Source organism: Gobio gobio, assembly GCF_949357685.1.
Source record: "Gobio gobio genome assembly, chromosome: 3".
Classification (NCBI taxonomy): Eukaryota; Metazoa; Chordata; class Actinopteri; order Cypriniformes; family Gobionidae; genus Gobio; species Gobio gobio.
In genome coordinates, this window is record NC_137099.1 from 37,192,111 (window position 1) to 37,210,147 (window position 18,037).

An 18,037-nucleotide genomic window follows, 5' to 3' on the forward strand; every position below is an offset into this window, starting at 1 on the left:
ATTTGTAAGGTTGGTAATTGAAAAGTAAAAGCTATTCCCATATCCAAATAAAAGGGCATCTGCCACCTTGCAACGAGAGTGATCTGCCTATTTAGAAAACTGCAAATATATTTATACATATTTATTAAATTGATTGTTTGAACTAGTTTTTTTATATTAATTAGGAACCAAAAATAGCCTACAATAAAATGCTTCAGAAATAAGTCTAAAACTTGGAAATATGTTAGCATTTTTGCACTCAAAATTTTCCCTCGTAATTTGTTTTTTTGAATAGGTTTTTGGTTAAATGCCTTAATTAAGGTTGATGGTTAACACAAGCTGAATATATTTTTACTTTTAATGACATAAATCATATCTTTTTTGTCAGCATGAAACGGAAGCTGAAATAGTCTTTCTCTTTCGAGGGAACTCGCACGGCAGCGAGAATTGACACTGTAGGAACGCCTCTGCATGGTTGTGTCTTGAAGCACTTGCAAAATCGGTCCAATGGTGTGAGGGAATGTCATAGGTATGTGTTGTCCTGACCAGGAAGCCAAACAATAGCTACATGGACACTTTTTGCATCTATCTGAATGAATGAATTAATCTGAATTAATTAATCCGACTGTAGTAATTGTTTAGCATTTACATGAACGCTAAATAAAGTGATCGTGTTCATGTGCGCGTTTATGTCACAAACAACTTCTGATTGGTTTTAATCTTTTGACATGCACACAGCATGACTATTCAAGTTTCCTGCTGTTGTTTCATACTAACCATCCTCCTTTTCTTTGTTTTAAAAAGCAGACTTAATATTTATCTATTTCAGGTACTAATTAGGAGACGACCATCGCATGAAGCATTGAGCCGTTTATTTATTTATTATTATTTATCAAGCAGTAAAGACGCCGTTTCCCTCACCCAAAACCAGTCATCTGTGGATGAGAGTCTGAAACAAGTACTGGTGGGACGTTGTCCTGCTCCACTTCACAGACGATGAGTGGAAAGTGAATTTCAGAATGACAGGACACTTATTTATGACACTTTATTCAACAGGAAGAGCAGCTCGTTCCACGCATCATATGCCATTACACTATTTCTACGCCATTGCACATGCGCAGTACTCTCCAGTTTCGATTTTCAATCCGATTACGTTTTTACATGTCCTCTCGATCCTATTACAAAAGGAATAAACCACCCCTTGCAATTCGAATAAAATTTTATTCAGATCTGGCCAATTCATTCCGATTGACGTGGTTCTATTCCGATTGTGCTACTAGTCTAATTACAATCAGATTATTAGGGTCCACGTAAAGAAAGCTAATGTCAGCTTCTGTCCCTTCAGCCAGCGCTCTGTGTGAAATTGTCGCTGATTATTTATTGTTTATCTCAACCATACAAATGGTACGCAACCAGAATGCATTTTTTGCTACCACAGGTACTGCCGTGGTGGTGGCGGGAAATGCATTTCTGCACTTGACTAAGTGGCTCTATAACCATAGATTTTCACATGATATGGAGTAGACGTATCACAACTCGTATTGGCAAGTAGCAGTTAACCGTGCTATGTGGAGATTACAAAAAAATACTATCGATATGATTTTTAAAAATGACATTCACATAACCTAATGTAGTAATCAAAAGCCAATGTAAGCATTTGCTGTTTAGAATTAATTTAAACAGAACAGTAGAATCTTGTTTTCTTTTCCATGTGCTTTATAACAGGGGTTTTCAAACTTTGATGCCAAGGACCCCCAAATATGATGAACATTTTATGAGGGACCCCCTTCCTAAAATCCATCTATATATTTTTATGTATGGAAAAAACATTTAAATAGTTAGATAAATAGTAAGTGTGACATTATAAATATATAGAAATTAGGGTTGAGCCGATAGACAATGCCATCGTCCATCACGATGGCTGACAGACATCACGATGTTGGGCTGGCATCGTGATTCTCTCTTCTCTTTCTGTGTGTTCTCTCTTTCTCCTGATGTGCGCCACATTACGGAGCTTAACAATAAAACGCAACCCCCCAATGTCTTCGTCCATCGCAATGTTTCACTGTAGACATCGTCTGATGCCAATTTGGTAGACATCGCCCAACCCTAATAGAAATATGAATTATATAGGTTAAACATTGGCATGGGAGTATTAAGAGTGTTAGTGTAGTTTTTTAATATGCTATATGAATTCAGCTTTGAATGGGAGTGTTAAAAGAGATAGAATAAGACCATAGCCTTGTGGGCACCGCTACAAGATGTGCCGCAGATGTGCTTCAATCGAGGTCCAGGCTCTCGAACCAACATGATAGTTTGGTCACAAACATTAGCCTCTAGTTTAATATTTGTCACAAATAAAAACGAAATGTTGGCGTTGTCTCTCGTCTCATGATTTTTGAAAATTCTGCTATGTGTGTTCTGAAGGGAGGGTTTGGAGCTCATGCTTTCAAAGCTAGCTTGCTATTGCTGCTCTTACCTACCTTTAAACGGCATCATGCTGAACAAGGAAATGTATACTTACTAGTAGTGTTTTCAAAAGTACCGGCTTTGGTACCTAGTCTGTACTGAAATTAAAAAAATGACAACATCTCTGACTGGCCATTGTGCTCAGACGCTCATCAAATATGTCTGTTATTGGCTACAGTGATCAACATTTCCACAAAAAATGTGTAAATATAAATCAATGACGCTTTTCACCGAGCACTTACACAGATACACATGGGAGCGTTTGAATGCTGCCGTCTATCAGCGGACCAGGATCATGCTCTCGCTTTCAAAACACTTTCAAACACTTCTGTGTGCTTTCAAACGCTCCTGTGTCTTGATCATTGTAGCCAATCACAGACATTCGATGAGAATGCGAGCACAATGGCCAGTCAGAGGTGTTTATGATTCCGATCAACACTGCTCAAAGCATCACGTTTTAAAAATTTTGGTACAGAAGTCGGCACTTTTGACAACACTACTAGTCTTTTACAGCTTTGTTGTATTTATTGTTCGCACTCTTGCAAACTATTTTAACTAAAACTTTACAACTTATAGATTAAAAAAATATATATTATTGAAAGAGTCATCAGAAGCTTAGTGGTGGTGACGTTTTAGCGACCATGGTGTAGTTTATAATGTTTATAGCCTATAGGCCTATTTAGCTTTTTGGTGAATGTATTTAGGGCCAGATTTACTCACAGCTTGTGCCAGCGCAAACCCTCTTTTGGCGTTAAAAAAAATACTGTCAGGATTTACTAAAGACGCGCCGTGATAAATTGGCGCTGAAAAGGCGTGGACAGGGTTATTTTTGCGGCTGGCTTTATGCATTTGTAGGAGTTTCCCTTTCAGGCTCAAAATTCATGGAAGGAGAGTATTTAAATGAATCACGCGAGGTGATTTACAAAGCTTTGCGCTCGTCAATTTACTGGTGTTTGCACCATTATTTACAGCCCAAAAAAGTGCGCCTTAAACCAGATGTAACTGATAGATTGCACTGGTCATTATGGAAATGATCCGGCTGTGTCTGTGTTCTTTAAGGCAGAAGGTATGGACTCTATCGCAGCTTTCAATGGCTAAGGACTGCCCAGAGGCCGTCTGACTGACATGTAAAGCACCCAATCACAGTTTGTTTTGTTCTGCATCATGTTTAGGGGCGTGAAAATGTAACATTGATGTTACACTAAACAGAGCAAATTAGTGCGAGAGCGCAATTCCAGAAAAGCGTTGATGGGAGTGGACAGTTCTGCGCATGATCTACTGACGCAGAACTGCGTCACCTACCCGCAGAACTGTCCACTCCCGTTGACACTTTTCTGAAATTTAAGTAAATCTGGCCCTATGTCTTCAAAATTCACAAAAGTTGGGTTAATTTGTAAAGAATTAATCAATGCCTGACAGTTCTACCCAAGCCATCAAACTGACATCATCATAGAAGGAAGGCCATTCCAGAGTGGAAGTAGATTTCCAGATTTTGATCAATAATTATTTTGACAAAAAAAAATTGTGAATCAACTTGCATGGATGAATTGTTCACCACAAGACTAGTAATGTGCACTAGCAAAGTAAGTAACCCTAATTTTGATTTCATGCCGATTTTAAGAGTCTTGAACTTTTGTTCATCAATCCAAAAGCCAATATAAATATATTCTTAGCTAGTCTCAGCATCAGCCGTCACACCCACGGATTGCTGGCTGAACGTCCGATGCATATGGCACACTTAACTGGAAGCACACTTCAGGATTTTTGATGTCATCATCTGATTGGTTTGGTTGAATTCTACAGGATAGAGATGTGTGCATCAGGTCCTTAAATGGTCCGCATGAAAACAAAGATGCTGTGACGCCAAAAAAGAAAACTGTGACAATGAGCGCTTATTAGGATTAACTAAACACTGGATTTTCAAAAGTATGTTAAATATGTAAAGTTTGCGGCATAGACTTTTTAAAAATATGTCCAAGAGTTTTTTTTTTTTTGTAGGGACATCAATGTTACATTTTCACACCCCTAAACATGATGCAGAACAAAACAAACTGTGATTGGTTGCTTTACATGTCAGTCAGACGGCCTCTGGGCAGTCCTTAGCCATTGAAAGCTGCGATAGAGTCCAGACCTTCTGCCTTCAGTCTGAAGGTCTGGCTACGCAAGACTAGGATGATGCTAACTTTGGGTTTGCCTACAAAAGAATGTCATCCCTGCAGCACTTTTTATACGAAGTCTAAATATAATCTGTTAAATACTTCCACAAAGTGCATTTACTCTAAAGCCATGTGTGGTTTGTTCTAATCGAATGGGAGTAGAGCTCATATTTCATAGATCATGTTTCTTGCTTTATTATTGTTTCAGTGCTTCATTGTCACTGTATCAATCCTTCAAAGAAACAAAGAGTTCAATAGCCTGTAAAAAAACACAAAGAAACTTAAGCTATGCATCATCTTTTAACTGTGTCCTGACATTTTTTCTGATATCTGAGCTGTTGAAATAGGCCTACATTTAGTTATGTTTATTTTATGTTTCTCAAAACATGATTCATATCCTTTGGTTGACACACGCATGGTTGCTGTTGGTTCATCAAGTAAACTGTGACTCACTCACAGTAACAAGTTATTTGAACATCACACAAAACTATATTGTTGTTGAGTGTACATCCATAACAAAATTCTGTAGAACCTGACTTTGCATTTTAAAGCAGACCTCAGCAAGATTTTTTTACAAACAAAATACATCACGAAGTTCACGTCTTGAACTTAAAATGCCACTATTATGCTTTTTTTTGGATATTACCTTTCATGCAGCCTACTGTGTAATATAGCTGTTTGTGAATGTAAGGGGTTCAAATATTAAGATGCACGGCAAATGGAACATTCTGAACTGTCTAAAACGAGTTGTCAGTAATACCAGTCTTACTTTCAGCTCACACATTAGGTATCTAACAAATTTGCATAATGCCCACCTATACTTTTTAATTATTGGCTGCCCGTGAGCAGCGTCTACTTTGACCCGCCCTCAAACACTGTAGTTGTAGCTTAGGTCTGGATGAGTTTGGTTTGTGTTGTCGAAATGTCGAATAGATTCTGTTTTCTGTGTTGTGAAAGCAAATCCATGTTGTGTGCACTTCCAAAGGATGAAGACTTGGGCTCGAATTGATATCGTAAAACCGACACTATTGTTACTGTTGATTTAATTTAATCTGTTCTATTTGCCATTTAATCTTCCAATCAATAGATTTGTTCAAAAAGGCTGATTCATCCAGTATTGAAACAAGCAATGTATTTATGAGTGAGTCACTGAATCATTCATTCAAATCGATTTTTTTCAAAATAATTTATTCAAATTAAATGCATTTTAAATAGACTAAAAAAATGTGCATGTTATTTTGTTTATGCTGAGTTCACACTGCACAATTTTAGCCCCCATTTTCACTCGCGACAGGTTTTGCGAAAATCACAGGCAAATCGGTAGTGCTGTCAAAGTATTAATCGTGATTAATCGCATCCAGAGAATCGCATTGTTTGTGTTTGCATAATATATATATATATATATATATATATATATATATATATGTATTTATGTATGTGTGTGTTCTGTGTATAATTATTATGTATATTTGAATATACACACATATTTAAGAAATATGTGCATGTATTTACTGCGTATATATATTCATATCATTTATAATTAATTTATTTTATATATATTTTTCTTAAATATATACATGAATGTATATATATATATATATATATATATATATATATATATATATATATATATATATATATATATATATATATATATATATATATATATATATATATATATATAATAATTATACACAGTACACACACATACTGTATATTATATAAACAAACCTTTATTTTGGATGTGATTAATCACGATTAATCGTTTGGCAGCACTATCAATCGGTGCTCGTTCATGTGAGTGACAAACACGCAGTGTGAATTTTCAAAGATGCGATCTGAGAGATTCACAGATGAGTTGCCAACGCCCTGCTGTGTGAAATGTGTTTGACTGAAAATTACAATTACACTGAGAGAGCAAGATACAGAGCAGCGGGAAGTTCGGGGAGGAGTTTTAGACCAGAATATCAGTATTTTAAAGCAGCACTAGGTAGTTTTTGCTCTCGGGGTCCCCCTACAGTTGGGAAACAGTATTGTCCTCTACTACTGTCGTAAACTGTCATTCTACATCAGGGGATTATTAGTACATTTATTGACATGACAACCATGATAGCCCTGAACACTGCCGGAGTTCACATGCAGGTGTTCTGCTTGTGTCGCGTGTGAAATGTCTTCATCCCAGGTACAGTGGCATATGTTTCAGCATGTCATATGAATATAATTTAATGGGTTTTATTTTTTTTCAAACGCCAAATGATCGCGATGCTCACGTTTACAAGCCAGCGTCATTATAGTAGCCTAGTCTATTGGTTCCCGTTTTACAGAATCTATATGATACTTCAATTCAATGTTTGAGTGGTAGGTAATAACCATATATCGTCAATATTATAATATCAAGCTACCATAGATTAATCTGCAAATTTGAAAAATCGATTTGCATTATAGCTTGAGGCAAGACAAATAAACAAATATCACAGACATGTTAGGTATCCTAAAATATGATTTTGTACGTCTTGCGTATTTACTTGCAAGAATGTAGCCCCTCCTCCTTCAGCTCACGCCGACGAGCAAACGCTGGCCCAATGTTGATCCTCGTCCTGCCTTTAATCCGATCACTTTCTCGTTTCCTCTTTTTGCTTTCCTCCGACAAAACCTTTGCTTTTTTATTTTTCTGTGCTGCTTCGGCCATGACTATAACATCCGGCAAACAAACTATAGTTGGGCTCGCACGTCTGAATTTAAGGAAGTGGGGGTGGTGGTGGAAGTGACGTATATGCCGTTAAGCAGTCGAATTTTGTAGTTCTTTTTTTTCTCGGGTTACTACCCGAAAGCCGAAGTTTAAAAGTACGATTAAAAACGATACAGACCCCGTCAGGCTATGGCAGACATGTCATTCAACCTATTGTAAGTCGATGTATCATCACAAGAGTCTTGAAAATATATTATAAAGGTTGAAAAGTTACCTAGTGCTGCTTTAATAGATGTATTTACAATTATATAGAACAGAAACAAAGCACAAACAACAGCAGCACATTGCAAAATGATTTATTTACCCGCAACTCTCTTTGCAGGACCATAATCCATAATCTTTTTTTTTTCTTTTTCTCCTTTTCGCTGTGAATCAGCGCCAGACAATTTGGAACATAATTTTTAATAACAATTCCAGTCTCGCGCGAGAACTCCAGTCTCACGCACGCACGCACGCATGATCTCACGTTATTTTCTTATCACTTTCCGCGTGTGTTTGGTTGTGAAACGTAGTTTGCTGGACTTTAGAAGAGGGGCAGATGAAGAGTATGTGACAAAATGCACATGTAAGCCAAAATGTGAATGGGATTGCAAAGTTTGGGGTTCATAAAACAGAACTTTCAGAATCTGAAATCATATTGTATTCATTCAGACTGATGAAAATTGGTGCATGTAAACTAGAGCTGCATGATTCTGGATAAATTGAGAACCATCATTTTTTTGTTTCAAATAGAGAACATGATTCTCCCACGATTTTAAACAGGTAAATAATGCTGAGTTCACACTGGACTATTTTCAAAGTCGTCAGATCACAGATCACAACTATCTGGGGAAGCATTCAGATGCTGCTGTGTGCACATTGCACGATGGATCGGCAACAAGGGGTTGTACATTGCATGACTTTTCAATATAGGAAGAATATTAGCCGACACCTCTGTCCAGTGCATCATCTAGTCAAAGACTACATTTCCCAGCATCCCTCCTGTTCATCACTTACACTCGTTCGGCCATCACCCACACCCGTTTCTCATCAGCACTCCAATCTGCACCAGGATAATAGCACACACCTCACAGTTACTGTGCTGCGTTCCAGTTCTTTTTTATTATGCCCTTCACTCGGTAACTTCCCTCTGTCTCGTTCACTCGGATGCGCATCATTGCTTACGTTGCTTGACTGCCCACAACTGGCGGAACCTTTCCAATGGGCTGAACTGGAACGTCCTAAGGCCTTGATCACTTGGAATTTACTATGGAGTTGATTTATTATCAATTTTTTTCCTTTGCAAAATAGTTTAATGCAGCATTCTATATGTATATATGTGTGTTTGGGTTGTTTTTTTATATATATTAGAGTTGTTTGTGGTGGAGTAAATTAAACGCGATAAACAGTGACATTGCATTGTGGTATATGGAGCTGCCCTTGTATGTAAAGTGTACATATGAAGGTCAAAATCGAAGGAGCAAGGGTCTGTCCATATACACTTCCCTCGTACACAAAGTTGAACGCAAAATGGCACTATCGATTCCCCCGAGGGGAAGTGCTTAGGGAAGTTTGCAAGTGGAGTGAAACGCAACCATTGTCTCAGTATTTGGTCTGAGTTTTGCTTTTGCTTTAATGACTTAATCTAAAAGGAAGGCTGACAAATGTCAGAAGAGCTCTTTTAACAAATACTTACTCACTGACCAATTCGCAAGATGTAAGTGAACACATGCACATTTGTAAGAAATAAAACGCATGTAAACAGATCTTCTTATAAAAGGGCTCTGGTTAGCATATTTATCACAGCACTGCACATTTTTGCTCAAGGTATTTTTGAATCAGATTGAGAACATAGTCTATGTTAGTCTAATGCCAATTTCAGACTGCACGATTTTTCAAACTCGTCGTATCACTGCTCTTTTCACACTGCATGACTATCTGGGGTAGCATTCAGCTCAGTTCTGTTCACACTTCACGATGGATCGACAACAGGAGGTTTCACACTGCATGACTTCACACAATAGGAAGAATCACCGACAACTCTCTCCAAACTATGTTTCACAACCAAACATGCGTGAGATGTGACAAGTAAGCAACGGGAGATCACGCGTCAGACCGGAGTTCTCGTGCGAGACTGGAATTGTTTTTAAAAATGATAAACTGGCACTGCAGAAAGTTTGCGATCCAAATAGTCTGTGTGTGGATTTGCAGCAAAAAGGAGAAAAAGAAAACCGATTATGGCGGAGGAAATGTTTGGGGAGACACAGGGAGCAAGGATTGTGTTCTGCAAAGAGAGTTTGAGGTAAATTAAGAATTTTGCAATTGTGCTACTGTTGCAGCTGGCCAAGCAAATGTTTGTGCTTTGTTTCTGTTCGATAGAATTTTAAATATATCTATTAAATAAAATACTGATATTCTGGTCTATAACTCCTCCCTGAACCTCCTGCTGCCCTGTATCTTGCTCTCTCATTGGCTGTAGGTCATCGCTGATGTATTTTTCAGTCAAAACTTATTTCACACAGCAGGAGTTTGAATTGCCGACAAGTCCAGCTATTTAGCGGGCCAAATATCTCACGGGCGTCGCCGACTAGTCTGTGATTCTCTCTGATCGCGTCTTTGATAATTCACACTGCGTGATTGTCACTCACGTGCACGAGCACCGATTTGCCTATGATTTCGGGCATTTGTCAGCGATTTCGCAAAACCTGTCTGCGAGTCAAAATCAGGGCTAAAATCGGGCAGTGTGAACTCTGTCATTTTTTTCCTTTTTTGTTCAGATTATTTCCAGTCCCACCCCTTTCAATTTGAATGAAATTTAATTTGTTTCAAGCTCAATTGAATAAATTGAGATGTTTACATGAAAGCTTTTCAGTCCGATTGAGCCAAAATCCGTTTTTTGGGTGCATGTAAAAGTGATATATTGTTCTATAGTAGGGATGGGCGATATCTTATCGTTTGCGATATACCGGTAAAAATTCTCCCCACGATAAGAATTTGTCTTCCCGCGATAATAACGATATAGCCTAGTTGATAGCGCGACCCATCCGCACCGTGCCACCGCTGGCCGTCTCTTGATGCCCTAAGCGTTATTACTTTTTGATGGCCGCGGTGGCTGCGTTCGTCAATTTGTATAGCTGAACGGGGGTTGGAGAGATTCTTGTGGTGCCCCCCGCAGCACTCGGTGCCCTAAGCGCCGCGCAATGGGAGCGGCGGCACTGAATCCGCATCTCACGTGCAGAGCGAAAACAACTAGAAGCTGCGGAAGAGTTCATAGCTAAACGAGGGGCACCTGAGGGTAATCTGAACCTGTACATACAGATGTATTTTCACTCACTGAGCACTTGGACTGAGCGCTTAAGAGATTCGCTCTGTCTCAATCGATCGGTAAAGCATACTATTTCAGTTCAACTCAATGAATGCGCAGTGTATTTGACGCACAATCACATTAAACAGTGTGAGGCGCGCGACTGAGAGCGCTCAGTGTTTCACACACACTCAAAGAGAGAGCGAGAGAGTCTCATATACCACACAGAATTGACGTGCTACATGTAAACAATAACCTTTGTTGTAGTTTCCTGTAAAATAATGGCGTTTATTTGGAATTATTCAGCCTTTCATGAACAGGAAGAAACGAATGCACAGACGGGAATCTCATTGGCTGGCGTGCACCTATTACGGTGCCTGTTTTGATTTCAGTAAATCAGTTAGAATGAGCGCTGACAACGTGATTAATATTCATGAACCCAGAAGCTCATTATTCCTTAGTGCAGTTTATTTTTATTAGTAGAAGAATTTGTGGTATTATCTTATCAACTCAAATTACTGAAGTTCTATCATTAAATCATTATTAAATCATAACTTTTTTGTAATCTGAAGACATTTTTGGGATTATTACTTTTGCTGTTTCTGCTATTTTTACCACTGCACCATGAGTGTATGAATAAATACAGAATCAGTTTACATGTAAAACTTGTCATTGATTTGAATTATTATTGTTTGTATTGTGTGATGTTTTTCAGCACAGTTGCACTATTTAAACATTACCTGCACTTTTACAGAAGACAATTATATCTGCAACTTGTCCATTTCTGAAAAGGCTGGTGTGGAATTTTACATATTTGTTTTTAAAATTAATTAATTAATTAAATAATTAATTAAATATATATATATATATATATATATATATATATATATATATATATATATATATATATATATATATATATATATATATATATATATATATATATATATATATATATATATATAATTATTATTATTATTATTATTTTTAATAATTTTTTTTTTTTATTATTATTTTTTTATGTATTATAGGAGCCTATTTGATGACATGTACGTTTTACTTTAGATCATTGTTTGTTTTTCTGAAACTCGCAAGAATGCATGCAGCTTTCACTTGTATCCAAAAACATGGGGAATGATACTACATTTATCGTCATTGATATCGTTATCGCAATAAATACAAGAAAATATCGGGATAAATTTTTAAGTCCATATCGCCCATCCCTATTCTATAGTGACTTCACTTTACAATATCAGAATTATAATACAATAAAACCAACTCATTTGAAGATTTTCCTGTAACTGGCAGGAAACTCTAATGTGTCATCATCACACGTGTTTTACTTCACATGTTACCAATTCTGTCTCCTCCCCACTGAAAGCTAAGGCATTTGTTTTCTTCCCTGCTTGTGTAACCATGTCGACAAAGTGGTCTCTGAACAAAGATTCCTTGTGTGAGGTAAACGTGTTAAATGCCAACATTCCATGTCAGTTATTCCGTCTGTGTTGTAGCTCGTAGCTCGTAGCTCGTCACGATGCAACTACAAGGAAATGTAGGTCGTCTAAAACTCCCCATTACGAATACTTGGGAGCATGGCTTTGTTCCATGTTCAATATAACATTAAACATTTTGCTTCTAATCTTTTTTTTTTCTTTTTCTTTACTTGAAATATAACTTTCTTTTGACATTTGCACTTTCATTGTTACTGTAGTGTACAAGGAAGAAAAGTCATGAGTCACAGTACTGTATTGTTATTATTTTAATATTACTAGGCAACAGTTTTAGGAAACAGTTTTCAGAAATGTCATTAATAAATGTTTTAGAAATGTGTGAAATTATCAAACTGAAAGATTTTTTTGTTGTTTTGTTGAAATTAGCTTGACTGTATACGCCATTAAAACTTAAATACTATATTAAACAGACTGAATTTTCAGCAGCCATTACTCCTGTGTTCAGTTTCACATGATCCTTCAGAAATCATTCTAATATTCTGATTTAGTGGTAAAAAAAATAGTGGTAAATTCTTATCATCATCAATGTTAAAAACTTGTGCTTTTGGTTTTTTTCTTGCTGACCCTAACCATTTGAATGGTAGTGTCAATTAAAAGGCATCTTTTTTTTTTCTAAGATATCTCTCAAAATGTCAGGGATGTTTGATCTGACCCAGGTGTCTAGGCATTCTACTTAAAATGTCTTTCTCAAGCCGAAGCTTGGTTAAACAAATAATACACAAGCCTCTCTGCGGTATCTCATGTCTCCTTGATCCACTTCATGCCCCTTAAACCCAAACAACTGCCACTCCACGATTGTGGTTTTCCGCCTCTTGACCCGATTGCTAATGGTACCCGCAAAGAATGCCAACTCCTCACGTACACACAACAGGGCTTTTTTTTTTGGTTTATCATCAAGGATTAGTTAAGCATTTAGTGTGAGGCTTAGGTCTAAGGACATATAATAGGTTGTATTAGTTCAAATAGCCTGTCGAGTTGTCTTCTATTGGTATTGACCTGTCAAGCTTGTAACAGTGCTCTAGTGAGACTGAGTAGCCTGTGATTTGGTGGGAGGTTCAAGGTGCCCTGCTCTCTCAGCTTGAGAGCTCTCTCTGTTGCCATTGATCATATGTGTGTAGCGTAAGATCTTTTACCCACTGAAACCCGTGTCCCCATACAGTTGAAATCAAAGACTTCTTTGAGATGGGTCGTCTTTGAGAGTTTTACACTCCCTGCTCTGAGTCCCATTCATCTGTGGAGAACAGAGCTCTGTGAAGAACAAACACAAACATGCTTCTGTAGTCTCAGTATTTAGAAAGTGGAATAGAGTGGTCGTAAGTAGCTTAAGTGTCCATACTAGTTCTGTCAATGTTAACGCATTAACGCATGCGATTCATTTAAGGTCCTTAACGCGTTAAAATAATATAACGCAAATAAATTACAGAAGTACGTGAAGCTGCGTCATTAACGTCATTTTCGTCATGCAGTTAGATGATCTTAGAAGTCAGGAGTTAATCACAATCACACCGAGCATCTACAAGCACTCGTAACCCTGGTAGGAGGTAATTTCCATTCTAACTCTTTAACTCGATTCTGCTTCTCTGTTTGGGATCAGGCCATTTGAAGCTGTTAAACTCTGGGAAAGTGTTCATTGATCCAGTAATCGAAATTCAATCAAACAGCGCTAATGTAATGATGGCCAGGCTGATTATCACACATATCATATCAGAGAGAATAGAGACTCACATTGTGTTTTTAGTGAATTGTCCGTTCCAGTGTGCTTTGCTTTAAAATACGAGCTCTGTCGTATTCTGCGATTGTTTCTGAAGAGCGCAATTTTGGTGATTTACAGGAGTCGTACAGTAAGCGCGTGAGAGTCTGTTATATTGATGCACAAACAACAAACCGTGTATGTACGCGCTCTCGATCACTGATCTCACGCTGCATTCATGTACAGACACATTTCAGTACATTTGCGTTGTTTCAACACACACTAGGGAAGGATAATGTTTGATTTGTCATATCATATGTACGTTGTTGTGATTAGTAATCGTAGGTTTATGCAATCAAAGCGTTTGATTTAGGAGTTTTTGGCATCTCCGTGTGGTCCTGTTCGGTATCGCAGTTTGAGGTCTAACATTTAAAACAATCTCGTTGTTGTTGTGAATTCTGTAAAGTTTCTTTATGTAATTTTTTTTTCATGGGTGCTTAGGTGTGTTTAAATTTGTTATATAAAGTAGGGATGCACCGGTTGACCGGCCAAAAATCGGAACCGGTTTTCTTTGTATTTTTCTGCCGATTTTTCCAGAAGTGCGCCCGCGTGCACATACACCTATATTGCAATCATTCGCGAACATGTCACTTGTGTGTTACAAATGGAAACTGCCGAACTGAGGGAAGGAGATACGCTGAAGGGAATGAAGAGCCGCTTTCCTGCGCGAGCTGAAGTTGCGTGAGCTTACCTCTCCGCCTGCACAAGCGTAGATAGTGAGCGTTTGTTCAGCTCAGCTTCTCATGTGTTGGATCGGATGAGAACGAAACGAGTACGAAATACTTCTTTTTGTAGCCTAAAGAAGAACATGCATGCACTTTTGAAATTAAATACTATCAGTTCTGTAGCCTATAGGATGATCATTTTTATTTTACCTTAAAATTACATTGACTTAATTTGATTTAAAAAGCACCTGCTGTAGCATCTTTTTTTTTTTCGTTGCACTAAACATTATTTGATTTAACATTTTGGAACAATTATATACTTTGGTTTTACTTAATTTCACTGGTAAAGACTTTTTTTCTTTACACTGAATTTAAAAACAAATGCTGATTTAAGTAACATCTTTGTTTGGATTGCAGAATATGCAGTTGTTGCCTTTAATTTCACCTTTCAGCCTTTTAATTTCCAATTCAATTTCCCATTAATTTCAGATTACGGACTTGTTTTCATTAGCCAAAAGCCAATTTAGCCTGTTAAATACAAAATAAACATCTTGTTCATGTATACTTTCATTCTTTTATTGTGTAAAAAAATAAATTAAATGAAATCGGAAATCGGTATCGGAATCGGCCAGTTTTCTTGAAAAAAATCGGTATTGGAATCGGCCATGTAAAATCATGATCGGTGCATCACTAGTATGAAGGATTATATGGACTCCTTATATTTGGTGTCATTTTGGAGTCTCCAATGATCCTTGAAGCTAGCAGAAAATACAGTTTTGTGAGAATCACCTTTCAATCTGATTGTTTAATTTGGATATAGCAAATTATGCCAAAATTAATGTGTTTAATGAGATAAATGGCGTATGATTAATTTCACGACAACAAAGGTGCGATTAATCGCAATTAAAATGTTTAATCTATTGACAGCCCTAGTCCATACATTTTCGGTCCACTATAAATTAAGTTGATCTTTTTATTGAATTTTGTGCGGCCATTGTGAAATTATGTCATTATCTCATTATGTCAGTTCTCCACGTTGTTTCAGGTACAGGAACATTTGGAAGGGTTTTTCTGGTGAAGGATAAAAAGACAAGAAGTTTCTTTGCTCTGAAGGCGATGAAGATCCCAGATGTTATTCGTCTAAAGCAGGAGCAACACGTACATAATGAGAAAGAGGTTTTGACGGAGGTGAACCATCCTTTCCTCGTCAGACTGTGAGTGAACACTGCACAACATTAATATGTAGGCTAACAGAATTGAGAACACTGTTTATACACTGTTGTCTCATAAACACACTGGGTTATGATCTGTATAAACATTTCAGTGTGCAGTATAAACGTCTCAATGTGCTGAAGTACCAAACATATCAATGTCAAATGTTGTTTGACCTGCTACAATCACTTCAGAACATCAATTCAGAACATTTGAATGTTATCTTTAAATCTATTATAAATATTTTTACATAAAAATGCTGATGTTTACCAGTGGTTGTCAACCAGGGTGCCTCAAGAAAAATCAAGATATTTCTTATTTTAATTCAACCCCTCAACAACTTAAAAGTATTTAAAAGTATTTCTAGACCTGGAAAAGTTGATAAATCCATTAATATAATAGTATAATACTTTCGTTATGTAAGTCCAGGTCTTATAATGTGTAGCCTGACTGCTTCAAGTTCATATGGCAAGTATATGACTTCTGTATGATCAAATCACATGTAAATATGACGTGGACCTTTCTCAGGTTCTGGACGCATCATGATGATCGCTTACTGTACATGTTGATGGAATACGTGAATGGCGGTGAACTCTTCAGCTATTTACGCAGCCGAGGACGTTTCAGCAACAGCACCGGAATGTTTTATTCAGCTGAAATCGTGTGCGCCATTGAATACCTTCACTCCAAAGAAATCGTCTACAGAGATCTAAAACCAGAGAATATACTGCTGGACAGCGAGGGGCACATCCGACTGACAGATTTCGGGTTCGCTAAAAAGCTCTCAGAAAGGTATGTTGTCATTGGTTATCTGTAAAAACTATATTTGTGAAGTTTTGGTAAAATTTGTTTTATGTTTTTGAAAGAAGTCTCTTACGGTCACCAAGGCTGTACAATATATTGTACAAATATTATTACAATTTAAAATAATGTGTTTTCAATTGTAATATTGTGTTGTATATATTTATTCCTTTGATGGCAAAGCTACATTTTCAGCAGCCATTACTTCTGCTTTAGTGTCACATGCTCCTTCAGAAATCATTCTAATTTGCTTTGGTGCTCAAGAAACAAGAAATGTCTTATTATTTATCAATGTAGAAAATATTTAATAACCACTTAATAGTTTTGTGGAAACTGTGATAGAATCAATATAAGGTTGAATTCTGTGCTTATGTACTTGTTAAAGTGCTCTGAGTCTAAAAGCCAATACCGGGAAGAATTAGAGCTGCAGACAGTTGTGTAGGTTTTCATATTTAGTCTCTAAAAATGGCATTGGTGCATTCCTAACTCAAACAGTCGATATATGATGGAATTTGTTTGCAGATATAACACTTTTTTCCTATTTGTTGAATTTAGTACATTGAAATATATAATTTATGCTTAATACACTCCTAGCAGTGTTGGGTGTAGTTTTATTTATTTCGGTAATTTAAAGGGTTAGTTCACCCAAAATTGGAAACAACTGTCATCAATTACTTACCCTCATATTGTTCCAAACCTGTAAGACTTTCGTTCATCTTCGAAACACAAATTAAGATATTGTAAATGAAATGACCGGTTTAGTCCAAATTTTCTCAATTGCTTTATATGATGAGCAGATTAAAGTTAGGCTTTAATTTACATATAAACATGATCAGAGAACATAAACAGAAGCTAAACCGCACATTTGACGCGCAAGAACAACCTCATTGGTTCTTGCGGAAGCTCAGTCGTGCTGCGTAACACAAAATAATGAACCTTACTGGTTCTCACAAAATTGGATTTAGAAAGTAATAAGTAATGCAATACTTTTGAGAGAGTAATTAGTACAGTAATCTAATTACGCTGTTGAAGATGTAATTAGTAGTAATTAATTACATGGTAACATTTTAGTTTAGGGTACAATCCTCACTATTAACTAGTTGCTTATTAACATGCATATTACTAGGATATTGGCTGTACTTATAATAGTACTTATAAAGCACATATTAATGCCTTATTCTGTATAACCACAGTCTACATGCCTAATCCTACCAATACCTAAATTTAACAACAATTAAAGGTGTCATGAACTGGATTTTTTTATTTTTTTATACTGTTGTCTGAGGTCAACTTATGACGTTTGTGTGGTTTTTACATTCAAAAACATCATAATGAATAAGTAATAGGCTATTTTCTGCCTTGATTTTGAGGCTCTCTGAAAAACACTCGGATTTGATGGGCGTGCCGCACTGAACACTTGGAAGTAAACGCCCATGGCTAGGATTGGATAACATTTGCATAT

At 36.9% G+C, this 18,037-nt stretch overlaps 1 protein-coding gene across 1 annotated transcript in view; it reads left to right on the forward strand.

The window, feature by feature from the left end:
* The window catches only part of prkx (protein kinase X-linked), a 60,665-nt gene that overhangs the window by 19,189 nt on the left and 23,439 nt on the right, over window positions 1–18,037 (forward strand). Inside the window, exons 2-3 of the mRNA XM_079811933.1 lie at window positions 15,608–15,776; window positions 16,303–16,566. Of these exons, the coding sequence (XP_079668059.1) occupies window positions 15,608–15,776; window positions 16,303–16,566 (433 nt within the window). The remainder of the gene's footprint in view (window positions 1–15,607; window positions 15,777–16,302; window positions 16,567–18,037) is intronic.